General features: G+C 33.2%; 2 protein-coding genes across 5 annotated transcripts in view; one reads left to right on the top strand and one right to left on the bottom strand.

The window, feature by feature from the left end:
* The window catches only part of LOC106061969 (inosine-uridine preferring nucleoside hydrolase-like), a 26805-nt gene extending 12619 nt beyond the window's left edge, over window positions 1–14186 (bottom strand). The window contains exon 1 of one of the 3 annotated variants that reach the window (XM_056005684.1): window positions 14050–14186. Coding sequence is in view for 1 of the 3 variants with exons in the window: in XM_013220206.2 (XP_013075660.2) it covers window positions 198–455 (258 nt within the window). In the remaining 2 variants the exon portion in view is untranslated. Of the gene's footprint in view, window positions 1–197; window positions 645–864; window positions 1005–14049 lie in introns of those variants that run through there. The other 2 variants (XM_013220207.2, XM_013220206.2) reach the window with 2 other exon arrangements.
* On the top strand, window positions 7524–18123 carry LOC106061970 (D-beta-hydroxybutyrate dehydrogenase-like). Of its 2 annotated transcripts, none has more exons than XM_056005686.1 (9): window positions 7524–7548; window positions 11165–11318; window positions 11599–11723; window positions 14095–14217; window positions 14723–14826; window positions 15192–15264; window positions 15594–15655; window positions 15996–16046; window positions 16934–18123. In XM_056005686.1, the coding sequence occupies exons 1-9, from the start codon at window positions 7539–7541 to the stop codon at window positions 17024–17026; spliced, it is 795 nt and encodes a 264-aa protein (XP_055861661.1). In that variant the 5' UTR covers window positions 7524–7538; the 3' UTR covers window positions 17027–18123. The 2 variants fall into 2 exon arrangements, with proteins under 2 accessions (XP_055861661.1, XP_013075663.2); XM_013220209.2 differs by lacking the exon at window positions 7524–7548 and adding an exon at window positions 8364–8670.

Here is an 18123-nt window from a genome sequence, read left to right as displayed (position 1 = left end):
AAATAACTGTAAATTTCTACTCTAGTCAGTTTCCAGGACAAGATCACCCCCAGCCCATTCCGTCACATTTACTTTTTTTTTTTTTCAAGTTCATTCATTCATGTAACCTTTTTTTGGCTAGCACTCAAAAACTATTTAGGTTAGCTAAAGTTATTAGATCTATATATAACGTCAACATTCTTAAAAAAACACAATACATCATTCGGGTCGTTTCCTTTAGGTGGTAAAGCCAAAATATCCTCTCCATCTGCAGACTGGACAATTCGATATCCCTTAGCTCGCACCCAGAATCGGAATCTAGCACTTGGCTCGTTTTTCGCGTTTCTCAAGCAGTTTATTATTCTATCACGTTTTTCTATAGATAATGTATAACTGTTTTGCGACCCTCCGCAATACTCGCGAACATAATTTGTAAACAACAATTTAAAATTTTGTTCAATTATTTCTTTATCCATGCTCAGATTCTCAGAACGAACAAATTCAACATGGCGTCGTTACTTGAACCGTTCGGTTTTTAATTTTAGCATGCACTGACCTATAAAGACTGTAAGGCATGGTTAGTCTGACAATTGCATCATCAAACCCGTTAGCGGCAAGGTCATGCATAACCTCATTTGACCCCTACTCTAGTCGTTTATTTCAGGGAACAGACAACGTAAGATAAAACATTTAAACGGTTCTCAATCCTTGAAGATATTTTAAAAAAACATCAAGTCAATAAATATTATTATAAATATCATACTAAGAAAATATATTTTAAAAAAAAGATACCCCATTCCTTTTCAAGTGATATAAATTACACTATAGAAAAAATAAAATAAAAAGAAAATCGGTTAATTATATTCTGAAACGATCTTCACCTACTTGTACAAAGGCAGTGGCAAACGGAAGGGCAATGAAAGAATCCAGGTAGAGGATAGTCTCAGGATACCATAGTTACGTTTTTTTTTTTTTTTTTTGTTAAACTTGAATGATCAATGTATTATTTTTGGAATATGTTGAAAGCAGTGCGACGCAGGCTATGGACTGCACCTTTCAACCTGTGCTGCTGCTAACGTGAAAAAAAACAAACAAACAACAACAGTGGAAGGGACTTTCGATTTATAGAGTAAAACAAAACAAAAAATGTTTGGCCTATACTCTCATCTTAGTTTATTAACCCCTTCTAAAAAGTCATCGGATTTAGGTGGCTTCGAAATAAGGTCTCCCTTTGCTAGGAGGGAGAAAGGCATTTGCCAAGAGCAAAGGTTCTCCTTTCTTAACACACAGGTTAGCATACAAAAAGCACAAAGTTTGTTTTGATTTAAGGACACGTTGTATTTGTATTATGGGGAAATGCCATCAAAGTGTGTTAAAAGTCACTGGTATTTTGGGTTTCGATACATTGTTAAGCTTATTAGAGTAAAGATATTGGGGGGGGGGGGAGAGAATAAGGTGAATTACTAAAGAACAGTAGGCCTATAGATTAGCTATGCGTACAAATGAGACTATCAAATCATGCTAAATTGATTCTATTATTGGAGATTTCCATACATGGCGGAAAGCCTATAACTAGCTAGCTTTTTTTTTTTGGTGTATCCGGTGTACAAAATAATAGAAGTGTTGCTAAGCGACGTTCTGAAAACATTACATACTAATAAGTGTGTCCATTGTAGCACTGCGGCATCATTATGTAAAGCCAAATAACTACTACAATATGTTTTTCAAGTACCGTGAGCAACTATTTGTTTGTTGTTGTTTTCTTTGTAAAAAAAAAATCAACTATTTCACAAGGAAATGTTTGTGCACCTAACCTCGTTTTGAAAACGAGGCATGTTGATAGTCGGATATTGATGCACGGGGCTCGATAACTGACATGTGTTTGGACATGCAATGTATGGCTTCGTATTAAACTATGTATTTTACTTATTGGTATGCGACATGTATAGGCTGTTTATTTCCTACAACAGACCTGCTGTATGATGGTGAGCAGGTAGAAAAAGATCCACGGACCAAACTGCACCTCAGATTTATTGATGTGGGCCAAAGAGACACCAAGACTGCACACAACGACATCCACGTCACTGCGAGGCAAAATGCACAATTTTAAGAAGAAGAGACAGACAGAGAGAGTGGGAGATAGAGAGAGAGAGAGAGAGTGGGAGAGAGAGAGTGTGTGTCCAGAAGTGACAGTATTGAAAAACAAAATGAAGGCTGAAACGGGCAAAAGAAAGTACTATTTTCGGACGGCAATAGACCCCCATATTTATTGTGTCCACGAAGTCCACTATAAATTGTATTTTCACCGACAACTCATCTCAGGTTGCTTTGAACTGGATGGAGGTTCCTGGACTTCTCTCCACAAACGCTTCTGACCAGGGCCGGATTTAAGTATGTCGGGGCCCCTACAATTTTTTGAACGCTTTAATAAAGATCCACTTATGAATGAAAATACTGATATCTAAAAGCATTTTTTTTCAGAAGAAAGAAATATAGTTCTTGTAAATTTCATCTAATTTTCCTTTAAAAAAGATTAATCTGCATAGTTTAGTTTTAAAAAGTGTACATTTTTTTAGTTTGAGGAGGGTAAAGCCCTTGGTCGACGCATTGTCGTAAATCTGGAGCTGTATTTACTTATTCCGAACTTGCTTCGAGCGTACATTTTCTTAATCACGACATTTTGACCAGCCGTAAAAAATGCGGAAAAAAAGTTGGTTAAAGAAAACTTACAAGTTTCTGACCCGTCGAAATTAGGATATACGTGTATCTCTTTTGTGGAGGCCCTTTCCTTGTCGAAGTCCCGGGACTGTAGCCCAACCTGCCCTCACTTAAATTCGGCCCTGCTTCTGACTTTTTAGACTTCTGCATACTAACGGTAAGGTGCAGCGATCACAATTATCTCCTGACCTTTCGCACTATCTTGCCACTCGATATATTTATAGCGAGTCTGAATCACACGTTTATCCTTTACATTATAAAAGGACTATTTCAAATGTCCCTGATAACCAAATGCAATTTTAATTATTAAGAAATAGTTACAAAAAGTATCACTATAATGACAATATCCAAGTTTACCAATAAAAATTCAAATCTATCGGACTTCACGATTTAGTTGGAAAAAAAAGGGGTGGGGGGGGTGTCAGCTTCGTGTTCTTGTACTACATACATATATTAAACATAAATGAATATCAGCACCAGGGACTTGTACTACATACATATATTAAACATAAATGAATATCAGCACCAGGGACTTGTACTACATACATATATTAAACATAAATGAATATCAGCACCAGGGACTTGTACTACATACATATATTAAACATAAATGAATATCAGCACCAGGGACTTGTACTACAGCACAGATATTAAACATAAATGAATATCAGCACCAGGGACTTGTACTACAGCACAGATATTAAACATAAATGAATATCAGCACCAGGGACTTGTACTACAGCACATATATTAAACATAAATGAATATCAGCACCAGGGACTTGTACTACATACATATATTAAACATAAATGAATATCAGCACCAGGGACTTGTACTACAGCACAGATATTTCGAACAAGCCGCCCGAATGGTGAACACAACGTGTTTTGGCATTCATGAGATACTAGAATTTAGATTGCTGTACACAGTCAGCAGTCGATATTAGTGACACGAGTCTCATTGATAATACCGTTGACATCTATTTGGCTTTGACTGCTCTAGATCATCATCACGTATGGGCTATAGGCTAGGTGCTGCCTCAACTCCATTTGTAACTGTCTTTAGGGAGTTTAAATTCATTTTTTTTTTAAAATTATTATTTTGTGTATGTGTGTGTGTGTTGTGTGTGTATGTAGTAGGCTGCGTTTCCTTTTGAGCATTCACGTTTATTGTTATAGGATGTCAGGCTGAACTACGAGGATAGTTCCAACCATTCCCTAAATAAATAGCGATAAAGGTTATCACTGGCGGTGTCATGGTACCGGTACAGTAACAAAAGAATTTATAGTGTCATGCGTGGCTTGGAGTTATCGTTTGTTTTTCCATCAAAGCTTGATAAGTTAATGGTTTCTATTATTTACTTCCAAAAATTAATTTTAAAAGCCATGGAAGCTACGATGTAGTGCAGATATCTTTTTTTTTTTCAAGTTCGCTGAGATATCCCGTGGTCATAAGTGGTCCACGCCCAGCTAAATAACACATAGTCAGCTATTATTATTACTGCTTTTATAAAGCGCACATCTTTCATAACACAAAGAAAAAGCTAACAAAATAAAATGCCAGCCATACTATGGATTCAGAATAAAGGAAAGCAAAAAACAAGGCCGTCCACGTCTAACCACTAGCGGATCCAGAAGTTTGGAGGGGGGAGGGGGCGATTTTTTTTCCAAACCCTAACCCCCCTCACGCCCAGTAAACCCTAACCATAAACGCGCGTACAGCATATATATATATATATATATATATATATATATATATATATATATATATATATATATATATATATATTATACACACAAAAACAGTCATGTTGAGGCCTTTCTCTTGAGAGCTAGAGGGTCTGGGGGAGCGCTGTAAGCGTTTTTTTTTTTCATTATTCACCGCATTCTCCTGACATCTACAGCTCATTTTTCAACCTTTTCAAAAAAGGATCTTTTGAATTATGTTTTACTTGAAAAATATTCGAATATGAATTTATAGGCCCTTACCACATCGCAAATACAGCCGATTTGTTCTTGAAAAGATAAGATACCCAACATATTTAGATTAAGACTTTGAGGATCGCCGCCGAAAAAAAACCCATTTATTTGAAAGATAATATTTTTTTTTAAAAAAAAAAGCTCATTTGTAAGTGATACATTTTACAACTTTGTTACAGAACTAAGCTCTAAAAAAAAACATTTCGGAAGTGGGAGGAGAAATTAAGTGAACCAATTAGATTCTACTCTAATCTTTTTGCATTTTTAGGATTTAAGTATAAATTGTGAGTTATTGTCCCAAATTTTTTTATACAACAGAAAATTATCAGTATGAGTAAAGGTTGGAAAAAGATTACTAGGAAAATAATATTTGGGTTCAGAACTCATCTCAATTGTTACTTTTATAATGAAAAATTTCGTATGAATTCTAAATTTTCCAAAACAAAGTCTTTCTTAAAATAACTAAGATAAATTCGTATGCAATTACATATTTCTGTTTTAAAACGTCATCTTTTCGTCTGAAAATGTGGAGGGGGGGGGGGAGAGTGAAAACGATTGAGCCTCGCTCCTTTTTATAATTTCTGCTAATGATTGCATTTTGGAATTAAAAAAATAGGGGGTGGGGCGACTCGATAAAAGAATTTAATTTATAGCATATATAAATTATAATAGTGACAATTAATTTTTTTAATTTTGTAATTTCATAACTAAAATACAAAAAGAAAAAGTATTGGTTTGTCCGATGGGCGAAAGGCGATTGCATGTATCGCCCCTCCCACCTGGTACAACCTTTTTTCATTGTATATTTACGCAATATAAAGATCGGTTAAAATATCAATAACATGTTATAATTATATAGATATTCAATTGATTCAGTTAACAAGCTGTGATTTCTACAAATAAATTGGACTACCCCCCCCCAATCGAAAGTTTAAAGGGGGGGGGGCGATATTGATGCCATCTCCCCATCCCACCAAATCGGCCAACACACTAGAAAAGGTGGGGGGGGGGGGGGGCGATATTGATGCCATCTCCCCATCCCACCAAATCGGCCAACACACTAGAAAAGGTGGGGGGGGCGATATTGATGCCATCTCCCCATCCCACCAAATCGGCCAACACACTAGAAAAGGTGGGGGGGGGCGATATTGATGCCATCTCCCCATCCCACCAAATCGGCCAACACACTAGAAAAGGTGGGGGGGGGGGGGCGATATTGATGCCATCTCCCCATCCCACCAAATCGGCCAACACACTAGAAAAGGTGGGGGGGGGGGGCGAAATAATCTAAAAATATGTTGAAATATAAATAATTAGTATATATTTTAACATAACTAATAAATTCGTATACAAAGTGTGTGATTTCTTTACTAACATTTGTCCAACCCGAGCTAAGAAATAGTACGAGTTAAAACGACATTCCCACCCAACGCATTTTTGTGTGTAAAGGTAACAACAGTGTAGCACCGTGTGACGAGACAATACAGGGTAGTTAAACAGTGACCTCGAAGGCGGCGAAGCTACAGTCAAGTGACAAGAACTGTTCAGCCTACGACAAACTGTGTGGCGGAGTCAAAGTTCTGAAGACTGTTGTGTTTACTTCCTTTCGTTATCTCAACATTATTCAGATTGTTAATATGTTGTTCCGTCCATAGCCAATGCCCAGACTTTCATTTCGTCCAAAACAGGGAAGCGCCATCAGGGCCGGATTAAATTAAAATTATGGCTTTTATATAGCGCTACTTTCATGCTTATAGCATGATCAGAGCGCTTTGGTCCAATCTCAGTTGTGGACCAGTTGGGGGAGGGGGTATCTAGGAGAATTTTTTTCCGTGCTGCCTTTAGGCGCTCAGTAAACACAACTCTACCAGAGTAAGGTCTCGAACCTCGAGCCCCCTTCATAGGTAGCCAAGCCAAGCTAAGTTCGAGCGCACTTAGCCTCTCGACCACTCTTCCCACGATTTAAGTATGTGGTAGTCCCGGGGCAGAATCTCTGTTGAGGCCCCTTTTTGTGGATACCCCTCTACTGTTTAATGAATGAATGCGGCCGATGAAACATGCAAATGCTCTTTCTTCCCAAGTGCCATTGGAGCATTGTACGAGTTGCCTGAATCCGACAGAAAAACCAAGGACTTGTCTCTAATTAACATGCTCGACCTAGATTGGTCCTACATCGACACATGGATGCGTGTAGGACGTAATTATCTCATCCTAAGAGTGGCTGCCATGCAGTATGCGCGTTCGGTCGTCTCGGTTGTAATTAGATAATTGGAGGCCCTAGGCGAATTTGGTGACCCCAAAATAAAAAAATAAGCAGCAAAAAAAATAAAAATAAAAAATTACTCGATGTATTAAAAACCTAATGAACTTCAACATTAACATTGGGGACAAGTTTCACAATTTCTTCTCTACAAAGCAATCGTTCTGAGTTCTGCGAGGGCTCCACCAAAAGGTGGCTGCCTAGCTTGCCTATGCCTAAGGCGGGCCCTGCCCACTGCCGTCCCCCGCCGTCCTGATGGAGGTTTGGGCTAGGACGTAGATCATCTTCAACTTTGAACATAAACATCCGAAATATGTCAAACATTTTACAAACAAACATCCTTCGAAGGAACGTCTGTATTTTATAAGAATACATGATATGCGATTAAATTGCAAGTATACATTTGTAACGGCGGATCGGGACAAAAAAAAATGTATTTGTCAGCCCACAAACAAAAAATGTTGGAACCGCTAATGTGATTATCACGACCCGACTTGATTCCCCTATTTAAATGAGCCCTTGGAGCTCTGACGTAGGTTACATTTGAGAAAAAACGAACACTGTTAAGGGAAGTAATGTCATTTAAGCTGAGTGACAGTTAAATGCAAAACAGTGAGTGTTCTTTTAAACGGCATTTTTTTTTTAATTTTCTTTTTTGCTTTGTTTTAACATATGTAATGTTTATTTAGGCTTTAAAAAAATCCAAAATGAATATGCCAATGGACTTGCTATTATTTAAATCATACTTATGTTTTGTTTTAAAACACATAATCTATTTCAAAGATCAATTAACTTTTTTGGTTAAATCAGTAGGGGTTCATTTAGTCTCCTTACCCCTCCCTTAAAAAAGAAACAAAAAAAACGTGTGATTTTTTTATGTTTGAAAAAAAAAACATCAAAATTAGATGTGTACACAATTGCACTGGTGTCTTATGTTGAATATTTTCTAGCTCTCGTTTTTACTGGGGTTTATTTCTTTTTTAGAAATAAAAAAAGGGGGGGGGGGAGCAGATACCTAGAGGCAAATAATACGATTAAAATAAAAGACAACATAAATAAAAAGTACTTAAAGATAACCATTTTTATCTGGCTAAAAAAAAATCTTTTTGTAGAGCGCACTTACACATACAAATAGTAATAGTTAGACATTATACTAATATACGCATACAGCTAGAATAATCTAGATCTAGATCTACAAAAGTTGATAGTTCAAACATAGATCTAGATCTACACTCAGTGTATCATACAGTCATTATCTAAATTTAGGTCTATAACAATACCGGTATGGGGTATCTAACATATAGATCTAGATCTACCTAGTAAATTTACCAAGTTGTTTAAAAAAAAAAAAAAAAAGGAATCCCTGTGGAAAAAAAAATGTAGGCCACTAAACATGAAAAAGTAGGACCATAGAAGAAACGATATCAGTCAGCCATTGCATTCCACCTTACCATGTTTTAAATTATCAAGTGGGCCTATATAACATCATATCCCTATAGACTCTAGATCTATACATTGTGCCCCTGATAAACTATCAGACTTTGAACCAAAACAAAACTAGAGACTTTGAGCTGCACCCACCCTTTTATTTCTAACAGACTTTGCACTTCTTCTAAAATCCCCTTCTTTCGCTTACTAGACTTGACGTCCGGGAGTACTTCGGTGATCGGACAGGATCGAAGTTATATTTTATTCTTGCATACGTGAACATGGGAATTCAACGACAGCTATTGAGTGTGTTTTAATTCATAATAATCTAGCTAAATTATTTTTTATTTAATCTAGATTGTGTTTTGTTTTTAAAACTAGGTTCTAGGTCTAAATTAATAATACAATAAAAGTCTAGACTATAATTCTATATATTATAATATATATTAATATATATATAGAATATAGAGTAATATAGACCTACATATTTATTTATAATTTTATATAAAAAGCCTAAAAGGCTTAAAAAGGACATTAGGTCTAGAGTCAAGAATAGTCTTGATCTAGAATAGAATCTACAATAATTATTTATATCCTATTATCTACATTATTGAACTTATATCTAGTCTGTAGAATAATTATACGATCCGATCTATTTAAATCTATTTTGAAGTATTTCCCAATATTGGCAATATTTTTTTGAGACTATAGATAAGTATAGATTTATATTTTTATATCTTTAATTTAAACAATTAAAATTTTTAATTTATCAAATTAATGTAAAATATAAATTTTTACTGATTCTAGATATATATATATTTATATACTATTAATAGAATCTAGATCTATCTAGTACATAATAATATAATAGAAGATAAATTAGAAATCTTGTGTCTAGCATTAGTCTAGTAATATAGATCTAGATAAAAAAGATATATATATATATCTAGATATATATATCTAGTTACAATCTAGTGTGTCTAAAAAGTACTAGTAAGTAGGTTGATAAGACACTAGATCTACATAGACTATCATTATGTGATAGTCATAGACATAGTATGTAAAAGATTCTAGATCTACAGGTCAAAGCAAATAGTTGAGTAGAAATTCCATTATCTTAAGCCTTAAGAAGCTAATTTACTATTTTTAAAAATCTGATAAAGAATTAGATCTGATACATCTATTGATATTCTATTGATGAGCTATTATATCTATTTAAGAATTTTTTAAAAATTTCCAATCTTAACACTGTGATTAAGAATATAAATATATATATATTATATCAGTGGCGTAGCTAGGTTATATGATGCCCAGTGCGGCAGATCCTTGTGGACCCCCCCACCCCCAAATAAAATATAACACATGAAACCGCGAAAAGACATTTTATTTTTTTAAACTATTGTGTGTTCATTGTTTAGTACCGGTATGACTAATTTGCAACAAAAAATATTAGTTTAACAGAATGATACTAGAAATAAATCTTACATGCTTTCTTTCTTTTAGAGTCGCAAATTTTTTTATTGATGATCGCAATTAATTATTGATCAACTTAAGTCTGAAAAAACTTTGCTCACATAGAACCACAATTACTGCAAAAATTATCAGAAATATGCAAAAAAAAGACCATATTTTGAACTGAATCATCTAGCCAATAGCTTTTTTTTTTTAACTCAAGCTCAAACAGTCCTTGTTTCAGAAGTTCTTAGGTTTCTTAAGAAACTGCGACAGACCGTTGAGGTCTCTTTGTATCTTTTGCTCCAGACGAGATTTGTTTTTGTCAATGTCGCTATTAACATTATTGAGATTAATTTCGATCTGAGGATTCAATAGTTGGGATGCAGACAAAAATTCATATTTACATACCATATCACTATATTGCTCATATTGGGTGATTATTTCTTGAACTATCCCATCCAAGAAAGAATCAATTTCCATCCGTAGCTCTTTTTTTTTGTATTTATATCCCTTCATTATTCATGACAATGTAACCTTAACATTTGAGAAAATTGATCCAGTTTTGATATGTCAGGTGTACTGTCTAAATAATCAAAAAATATTTCACCTGTAATCATATTACAATAAATTCGTTTTGTATTTGTAGGGACATGTACGTATTCGGTCTGCATCTAGTTTAGTTCAGAGACCATGTACTCTCGGGAGTAGATTGTACTTGGTCACAAACGTTTAGTAATTACCTAGATTTTTTTCTTTGCAATTGTTTTTGAACTTGTTCGCTATGCATATTAAGTGACAGATTCTACTTTGAGATTTGAAATGATATCTAAGATTCTTTTCATGTATTATTTTCAGATTTTTACCTTTTTTGGCTCTTAGATCCCTACCGTCAACCCTTTCAACCTGAGCTAGCACAACGTAGACCTCCCAGATTTTTCAGACTTTGAGCAACTCTTATAATATTGTTTACATGACAGTATTACCATCAATGATTAGTAATGAAGAAAAAAAACTTTAAAAAGATCATTTGAATAAGAAATATTGATATTGTTCTCATTGCACAGTGCTTATTAAAGTTTACAAGAAGCAGTAAATTCTTTTCAAAGTGCCTAAAACTAAATTTATACTAGGATGTGTTGTTTTATTGAGAAAATGTATCCTTAGTTTGATGCCCCTCAACACTTGTTGCCCCGTGCGGCCTGCACCACCAGCACATGGCTAGCTACGCCACTGATATATATATATATATACTGTATATAATATAATATACAATATATAAATTAAAAGTATTCTTTACAGCTAGTCCATATTTCTAACAATGTTTTTTTTTTTTTTTTTTGAATAGGTTTTTTATCTGGTCGCACTGCCTTGATCACTGGATCCACCAGTGGTATAGGAGAAGGTGTAGCCAAAGCTTTGGCTAGTAGAGGAGCTAATATTGTATTCAACGGTTTCGGTGATGAAAATGAAATAAAAAAACTGGTTGACAATGTGCAGAAGTAATTTTTCACTTTTCCTTTTTCAACAATTACTTTTAAAATAATTTTAACTAGGCACCACATTGATGTGATCTTAGTTTTAAACCTATGCTTTTTGTTATTTAAAAAAAAGGTTTTCTCATTTAAAAGTTTTTAAAAAGAACAAAGGAGTTGTTGACACTAAAACAAAAGATTGGCCATATATAACTTTTATTTATCAGTGTGATCTGTATTTCTTACTTTTTAGCTAAATGCTGTTCATGAGATTAGTTAAATACTGTTAAATATTTTGTGTAACCAGAGATTACAATGTCCAAACAACTTTCATTGGTGGTGATTTGACAAAGGAGAAGGATGTTCAGGCATTATACGACAATGCTCTATCGAAGTTTCCTGGTGGGATTGATATACTGGTGAACAATGCTGGTAAGAACAGTTTCAATGTTCTAGACTGAGTATCAAGACATGATTTCACTATAGTGTATTGCATGTACCAAAGCCCTAAGTCAGTGATGCCCAAAATACGGCCCGCGGGCCCAAAAAAAAAAATTAAAGGTTGAGAAATGCATTTTACTTATAACATTAAGGCCCTCTCATGGATTGGCACCATGACCTTTAACATTTATACGTTTATGAAATTGGAGAGTTGAAGTGGAATTTAGAATCTAATTTTTTTTCTTGAAACGATAATAAGCCAACATATTTGATTTGTATAGAAAGTGTAGCCGTTGTATTTTTTTAAAACAACAGATGAACGGCATTATAAAACATAAAATATTATAGCATTCTAAGTTTGTGCACGAATAAAAAGATTTTATTACCAAAAAGAGACAAAAAAAATAAATCGTCGGCTAGCTAGATATAATTTTGCTCGCATTTTAAGTAGAGAAATGAAACCAGTTTCCAACGCAAAAAAAAATAAAAAAGTATCTTTCAGATATCCTATTAATTAATGTAAGCACAGTAAGTAGAAACTACTAGATCAACTGGTTTCTATTAAAATTGTTTTAGGTCAATTTTTTTTCGTTTTTGTACCTTTTCAGTCTTGTGGCCCGCGACACGAGTGTCGGAAATTAATTTGGCCCGCAGGTTGAATTAGGTTGGGCATCACTGCCCTAAGTATTTGACTGAAATGTGACTTCTTTTAAAGTTACAAATACTATATTGAAATAGTACACAAATGTCTCAATGCACCCACAACAATATATATTATCTGTTTAAACCTTAATTATGATATAAAGAACTGTACTAAAACTGTAGAGTTACGGGCATTATTTAAAAAAAGAAAAAAAAAAAAAAAAAAAAAGGAAAGAAATTGTACAACACTATCTCAGAAGGGCTAATACTAACATTAACATACTATGGCCTAATTTCTATTAGGCTTTTTTGCTTTTTACATTTACAAGTAATTTGTCTCTGGGATTAAAAACTTAAAGCCATAAGTAAATTATCATAAGCCATCTTATTTATAAATGTGCAATGATGGAAAATGACTAATATTTTTAGTAGATTTTTTTTTTGGAAAGTAAATATTGTCAAGGTGACTCGGAGGTTAAAAAAACAACAACAAAATAGCCTAAGATAATGACATTGTACAAAGTAAATGACAGGGAAGTGTTAGACATAATCTCTTTTATGAGTTTGTTTGCTAAGAAAAAGGTTCTGGTTTATTTGTGTGTGTGTTTTTTTTTTTTTCTTTTTGTCTAGTTCTTTGTTTGTTTGAAGAGGGGTAAAGAGGAAAAGCTCTGTGAATCATTGTGAACATTATTGTGCAAGCAAATAGACATATGATTTGAATATAGCTTAGTTTATATGTCTAGGCTTATATGGTAGCAGGTACCAAGGATTTAAGAATATATTAGAAGATTACTTATTTCTAAGAAATCAGGTTTTAGCCTACCTACTTTAAATGTACCAGTATGTAATTTATTAAGAAATTGATTTTTCTTTTGGCTTATATCATTTTATGTTATTCATGGAATGGTGCCAAGTTATTCCAGCATTCTATTATAATTACTCAATTTGAACTTCTATGTTACCAATAAGACTAATCAATAAAATTAAATCAATATTTATAGATTATTGTCCTTTTAGTACAACAAAGAAAAACTTTTTAAGGTCTAAAATAGTTTATATTATCTTTACTATTTTCTAACTGCTTAAATTTGATGATAAATAAAATTAAAAAAAAAACAATAAATTAACTAAAAAATGTGTGACTCTTAAATCAATTTTAAGAAAGTGTCTGTAACACTAGTAATAAAGCCCAATAGGTTTAAATTAACAAGCGACAAGCAGATAAGACAAAGGAGGGTTTTTACAATCCATCATTAGATGGAAGACCTAAAATCTTTGGTTGTTTTTTTGGTTTGTTGTTTTTGTTTTGTATCAGTATTACCTCTCAATGCATTAGTACACAAATATTTCACTGGAGCTAGAATTGTGTTGAGTTTTGAGCACTCTTTACCTTGTCATGATCCCATACCATTTCTTGCATACCAACGCATGCAATTTTAAAGTAAGCAGTTTTATTAATTAACTTATTTTTCATTCAAGATCTCACCACATCCATGAACACCTAGTTTCAGTTCTGTTTCTTATATCCCTAACAAGTGTAATAAGTCTAAACTATCTAAGTTAACTATTTAAGTTAAAATTCTAAACCAAGAGATGCTCATAATAAAATGAAAATTAAATTGCTTATGATACTAAAATATAAACTTGGAAAAGAGACAAACAAAATAATAATTACCTTTTCATTGATTTGTTGTTTTTTTTCCCTCTTCTCTTCCAATAGGATTTCAAAATGTATCCCCTCTTGAGAACTTCCCTCTTGATGTCTTCAACAAGATGGTTGCTGTGATGTTAACAGCCCCATTCCACTTGACCAAACTCTGTGTTGGAAACATGAAGCAAAAAGGTAACTTTCATGCTGCAACCATGTCTAGAGAAACACTTTGGTTTTAGGGTTACATATTGATTCTAGGAGTGTATACACAGACATTTGAAATTAAAATTCTGGGAATAAATATGTTTTAATATTTTCTGTGTGTGTGTGTGTGTGTATGAATTCATGACAGGGTGCACTGGGGTTAATACATAACACAACTTGAATAGACATAAAATGGATACTCGTAAAGGTTTTAACAGTATAGTTGACATAAAATTGCTATATCTGGTAGTTTTGACAATAAACACTGTTTTTAAATTCTATAATTTTACATGTAAACATTCTTCCTTGTTCTATATCTGATTACTGTAATAAACTGACACTTTTAAAATTTCCATATAACACATGCTATTTATCCAATTATACATAATATCATAAAAAAAAAAAAAGAAATTCAAACTATAATAAATATGTTGTTTCATTAGACCAGGGGATGTAACTCAATTCATAGTGCTTAAATGCAAACTATTTTCAGGGTGGGGCAGAATCATCAATATTGCCTCAGTTCATGGACATGTTGCATCTCCTAATAAAACAGCATATGTGGCCATCAAGCATGGTATCATTGGATTCACAAAGGTTAGGCACTATAGCATTATTTGTCTTATGTTGTCTATATAATAACAATCTAATCTATAATATATACACCTTCTTCAATTCATTGTGTTTACCAAGCCTAGAAATCTATTTAAATTCAAATCCTGGTTTGAGGACTTTCCCAGGATATGAGAAAGTTTACACAGGTATATGAAATCAGCTGATATTGACGGATAATGATGTTTCCCACTAATGCTATATAAATGCTCTATTGATCTTTAGACTCCTTATATACATTTATAAAAGTACCTTTACAAAAACATATAATTTACAACAGACTTGATTTCACTTTCCAATGACTCTGACTGAAAATAAACATTCTTTTTTTTTTTTTTTAATGTTACTAGGCTGTTGCTATTGAGACAGCAGGCACAGGTGTAACCTGCACAGCAATGTGTCCTGGATATGTTGAGACACCATGTAAGAAGTGTTAGATTATATTGAATGTTATTTTAGGATGTGACAATGTATATTAGAAAGCAGCATTTGATGTACAATTGAACTAAAGGGTCTTTCTATTAGTTTGATTGCATAAAATTGCCCTAATGACCAAAAAAAAGAGTTTATGTGGAATGTAATGCTTGATATACAATTGAAAAGTCCCTTATAATTAAATTGATGTTCTAAATCATTTAAAAGAATAGGTGTAGGGTTTAATAACTCTCTGAAAATAAAATTTTTAGAAGGGTTTCTTTAGCATTCACCTTGACACTGTAAGACTGTAAAATGTTTTTTTTTCCCCATCACAGTATTCATCAAACAAGCAGAAGACATTGCTAAGAAAATTGGTGGTACATATGATGACGGAAAGGTAATTTTTTTTTCCCACCAGTATTGAAATTTATGTTTACTTTAAGATGTGTAAAATGTATTTGGGGGTCCTCATAAGGAACAGGTGTAATTGTGCTTGTGCTGTCTTGTCATTTAGACCTCAAAAACTTTGAAAAAATAATAATTTTAAAAGTCCCAATTATTGGCAATGAAAAAGGTGGAATCGCTGCCCATTTCTGCTACAATATATTTTAATGGTATCTTTTTGAGGTCACAGTTGTCCTGTTGACTCTTGGAATTGGTGTATACTGTAATGTGTGATTAAGACTGTTATGTTTCTGCATAAACTCGTGCACATCACTTTATTTCAAATGTTTCAGAAACAAATATTGAGAGTTCATCCTACAGGAGAACCAGTAAAAGTGGACGAGGTAAGAATATCTGCAGTCATAATTTATATAGAACTTTTACAATCAACACTGTTATATTTTGGTAGTATATGTACAAAATGATAATTTTTATTTTTACTCTAGTATTGCTAGTAAAACATTTAAATCAATAATTAGTTAAGAGATAAAAATTTAAAAATTCAGGCTGCAAAACCTTCTTCACTTATTTAACCCTTTACTTCCTATACATTAGCCTTTTAGGAAAAGTCCTTATCAGTTTACCAATAATACTGTAGTGTGCATATCATTATCACTGGAGAAACACTTTCTTTGATAACTTTATTGTTTGGAATTTTGTATTCAGATGCAATACACTTTTCTTCGTTTATTAATAAACACCTTATTTTCTTATCACAGCAATGTTGAGATTAGTATACCACATTGAGATAAAAATAGTTCACAAATGAGATTCTCTTTTCTGTTGTTTTTAAAATAAAAGTGCATTTAGCTAAGGTACATGTTGCTTTTATCAATTCATCCTTCACCATCACCTATCCCTTTGTCTGTTGGACCGTTGGGGCACCACAAAAGATTTCTCAACCATCTTTCTCCATTCCTCTCTGTATTTTGCATTTCATAGAACCTCTTTTAATGGCAGGCCCGTCCTTTCTTTTATTTTGTCTTCCCATCGCTTTCTCTGCCTTTTTTTTTCCTGGTACTGTTTCTTAAAAGAAGGTCTTTGCAAGCTATGATGACCTTGTAATATGGCCATAAAGTTTAGTTTCAGTTTCTTTTTATACAATAGTTAGATCATCTTGGGATCCTGTCTCTAATCTCTTTGCTTGTGATGCGGTCTTTTAATGTGATACCTAATTAATTTTTTTCTTCTGTCATGTAGAATTCTAAGAAATCTTTTTTCATTATTACAGGTTTCAGAGTGTGTGGCTTTCCTCTGCTCCCAAGCAGCAAGTCAAATGACTGGGTCTTCGCTTATTGTTGATGGAGGCTGGGTTTCTCATTAATACTTACTTGTTTTTAAATTAAATTAATTACAAAACTAACAGAACCATAAAAATACAGTTAATAATGTAAATATACATGAAAGGCATACCCTCACCACAATATCTTTAAAATTGTAAATCAAATTGTTTAATTCCTTTAAAATCCTGAGAACATCATTAGTGTTCAGAACTGCCCCTGGAAGGTGATTTTAATGTCTCATTGCGATTGCATAATGTTCTTTTCATAACAAATATAAAATTTGTAAGTAGTTAACATAATGGTAAATGTAATCACTTTATTGTTAAATGAATCCTTAGAATCAGAGGTTAGTATTGACTTAGCATTTTGACAGCCATTACATTTTTTTCCCAACTTGAACTCCCTTTGAATCCAAGTTTTGAAGGGACCAAAGAAGAAAGCTAGCTATATTTCTTAGCATTCCTTTGTTACTGATTGTTATTTTTCAAATAACGCAAACTTCAGATTGTTGCTCCCTTTCCCAAGTTACCGTTAAATGTGTCATTTTTTTTTAGTTACAGTAAAAATGCACATAAACAGTGCTACCTCTGATATAAATCTGTATTCCACTTTATGATGGAAATTAAAAGTTAAATGAGAAAACGAGAATTGAAAGCTTGCTGCATATTTTATTTTTCTGATTATTTTAATATGCAATAGTGCCATATTTTTTGTATTGCTTTTATTTAATGAAGCAAAGTTGTGTACTTTAATTGCTAATTATTATCACTGGATATTAAAAGGTGAATCTTCATAAAAGCCATAATGATCAGATCGAACAAATCTCCAAAGTTGGCTGTAACAAAATTTATGAGCAAAAAGGTTTTACTTGACATGTACAAAATATTTTTTTTTACTTGACGTTTCCTAGATGACAAATTATTTGAGATGCTGACAAGATCATTTACACCATCATATTTATTTTCTTTCACTAATAGTGCCCTAGTGATGTTTTTGTATTATTTGTACTCTTGTTTACTGTAATGAAAGCTGTTAAAATGTTATTGTAATGATAGCTTTGTTAATTAAGTGTGCTGTGCAATGGAAATTTTTATTTGTTGCCTAAAAGGCCTAATAATAAAAATTACATTATTGCCTA

This window comes from Biomphalaria glabrata, chromosome 12 (assembly GCF_947242115.1).
Source record: "Biomphalaria glabrata chromosome 12, xgBioGlab47.1, whole genome shotgun sequence".
Classification (NCBI taxonomy): domain Eukaryota; kingdom Metazoa; phylum Mollusca; class Gastropoda; family Planorbidae; genus Biomphalaria; species Biomphalaria glabrata.
This window is presented reverse-complemented; position numbering and strand designations above follow the sequence as displayed.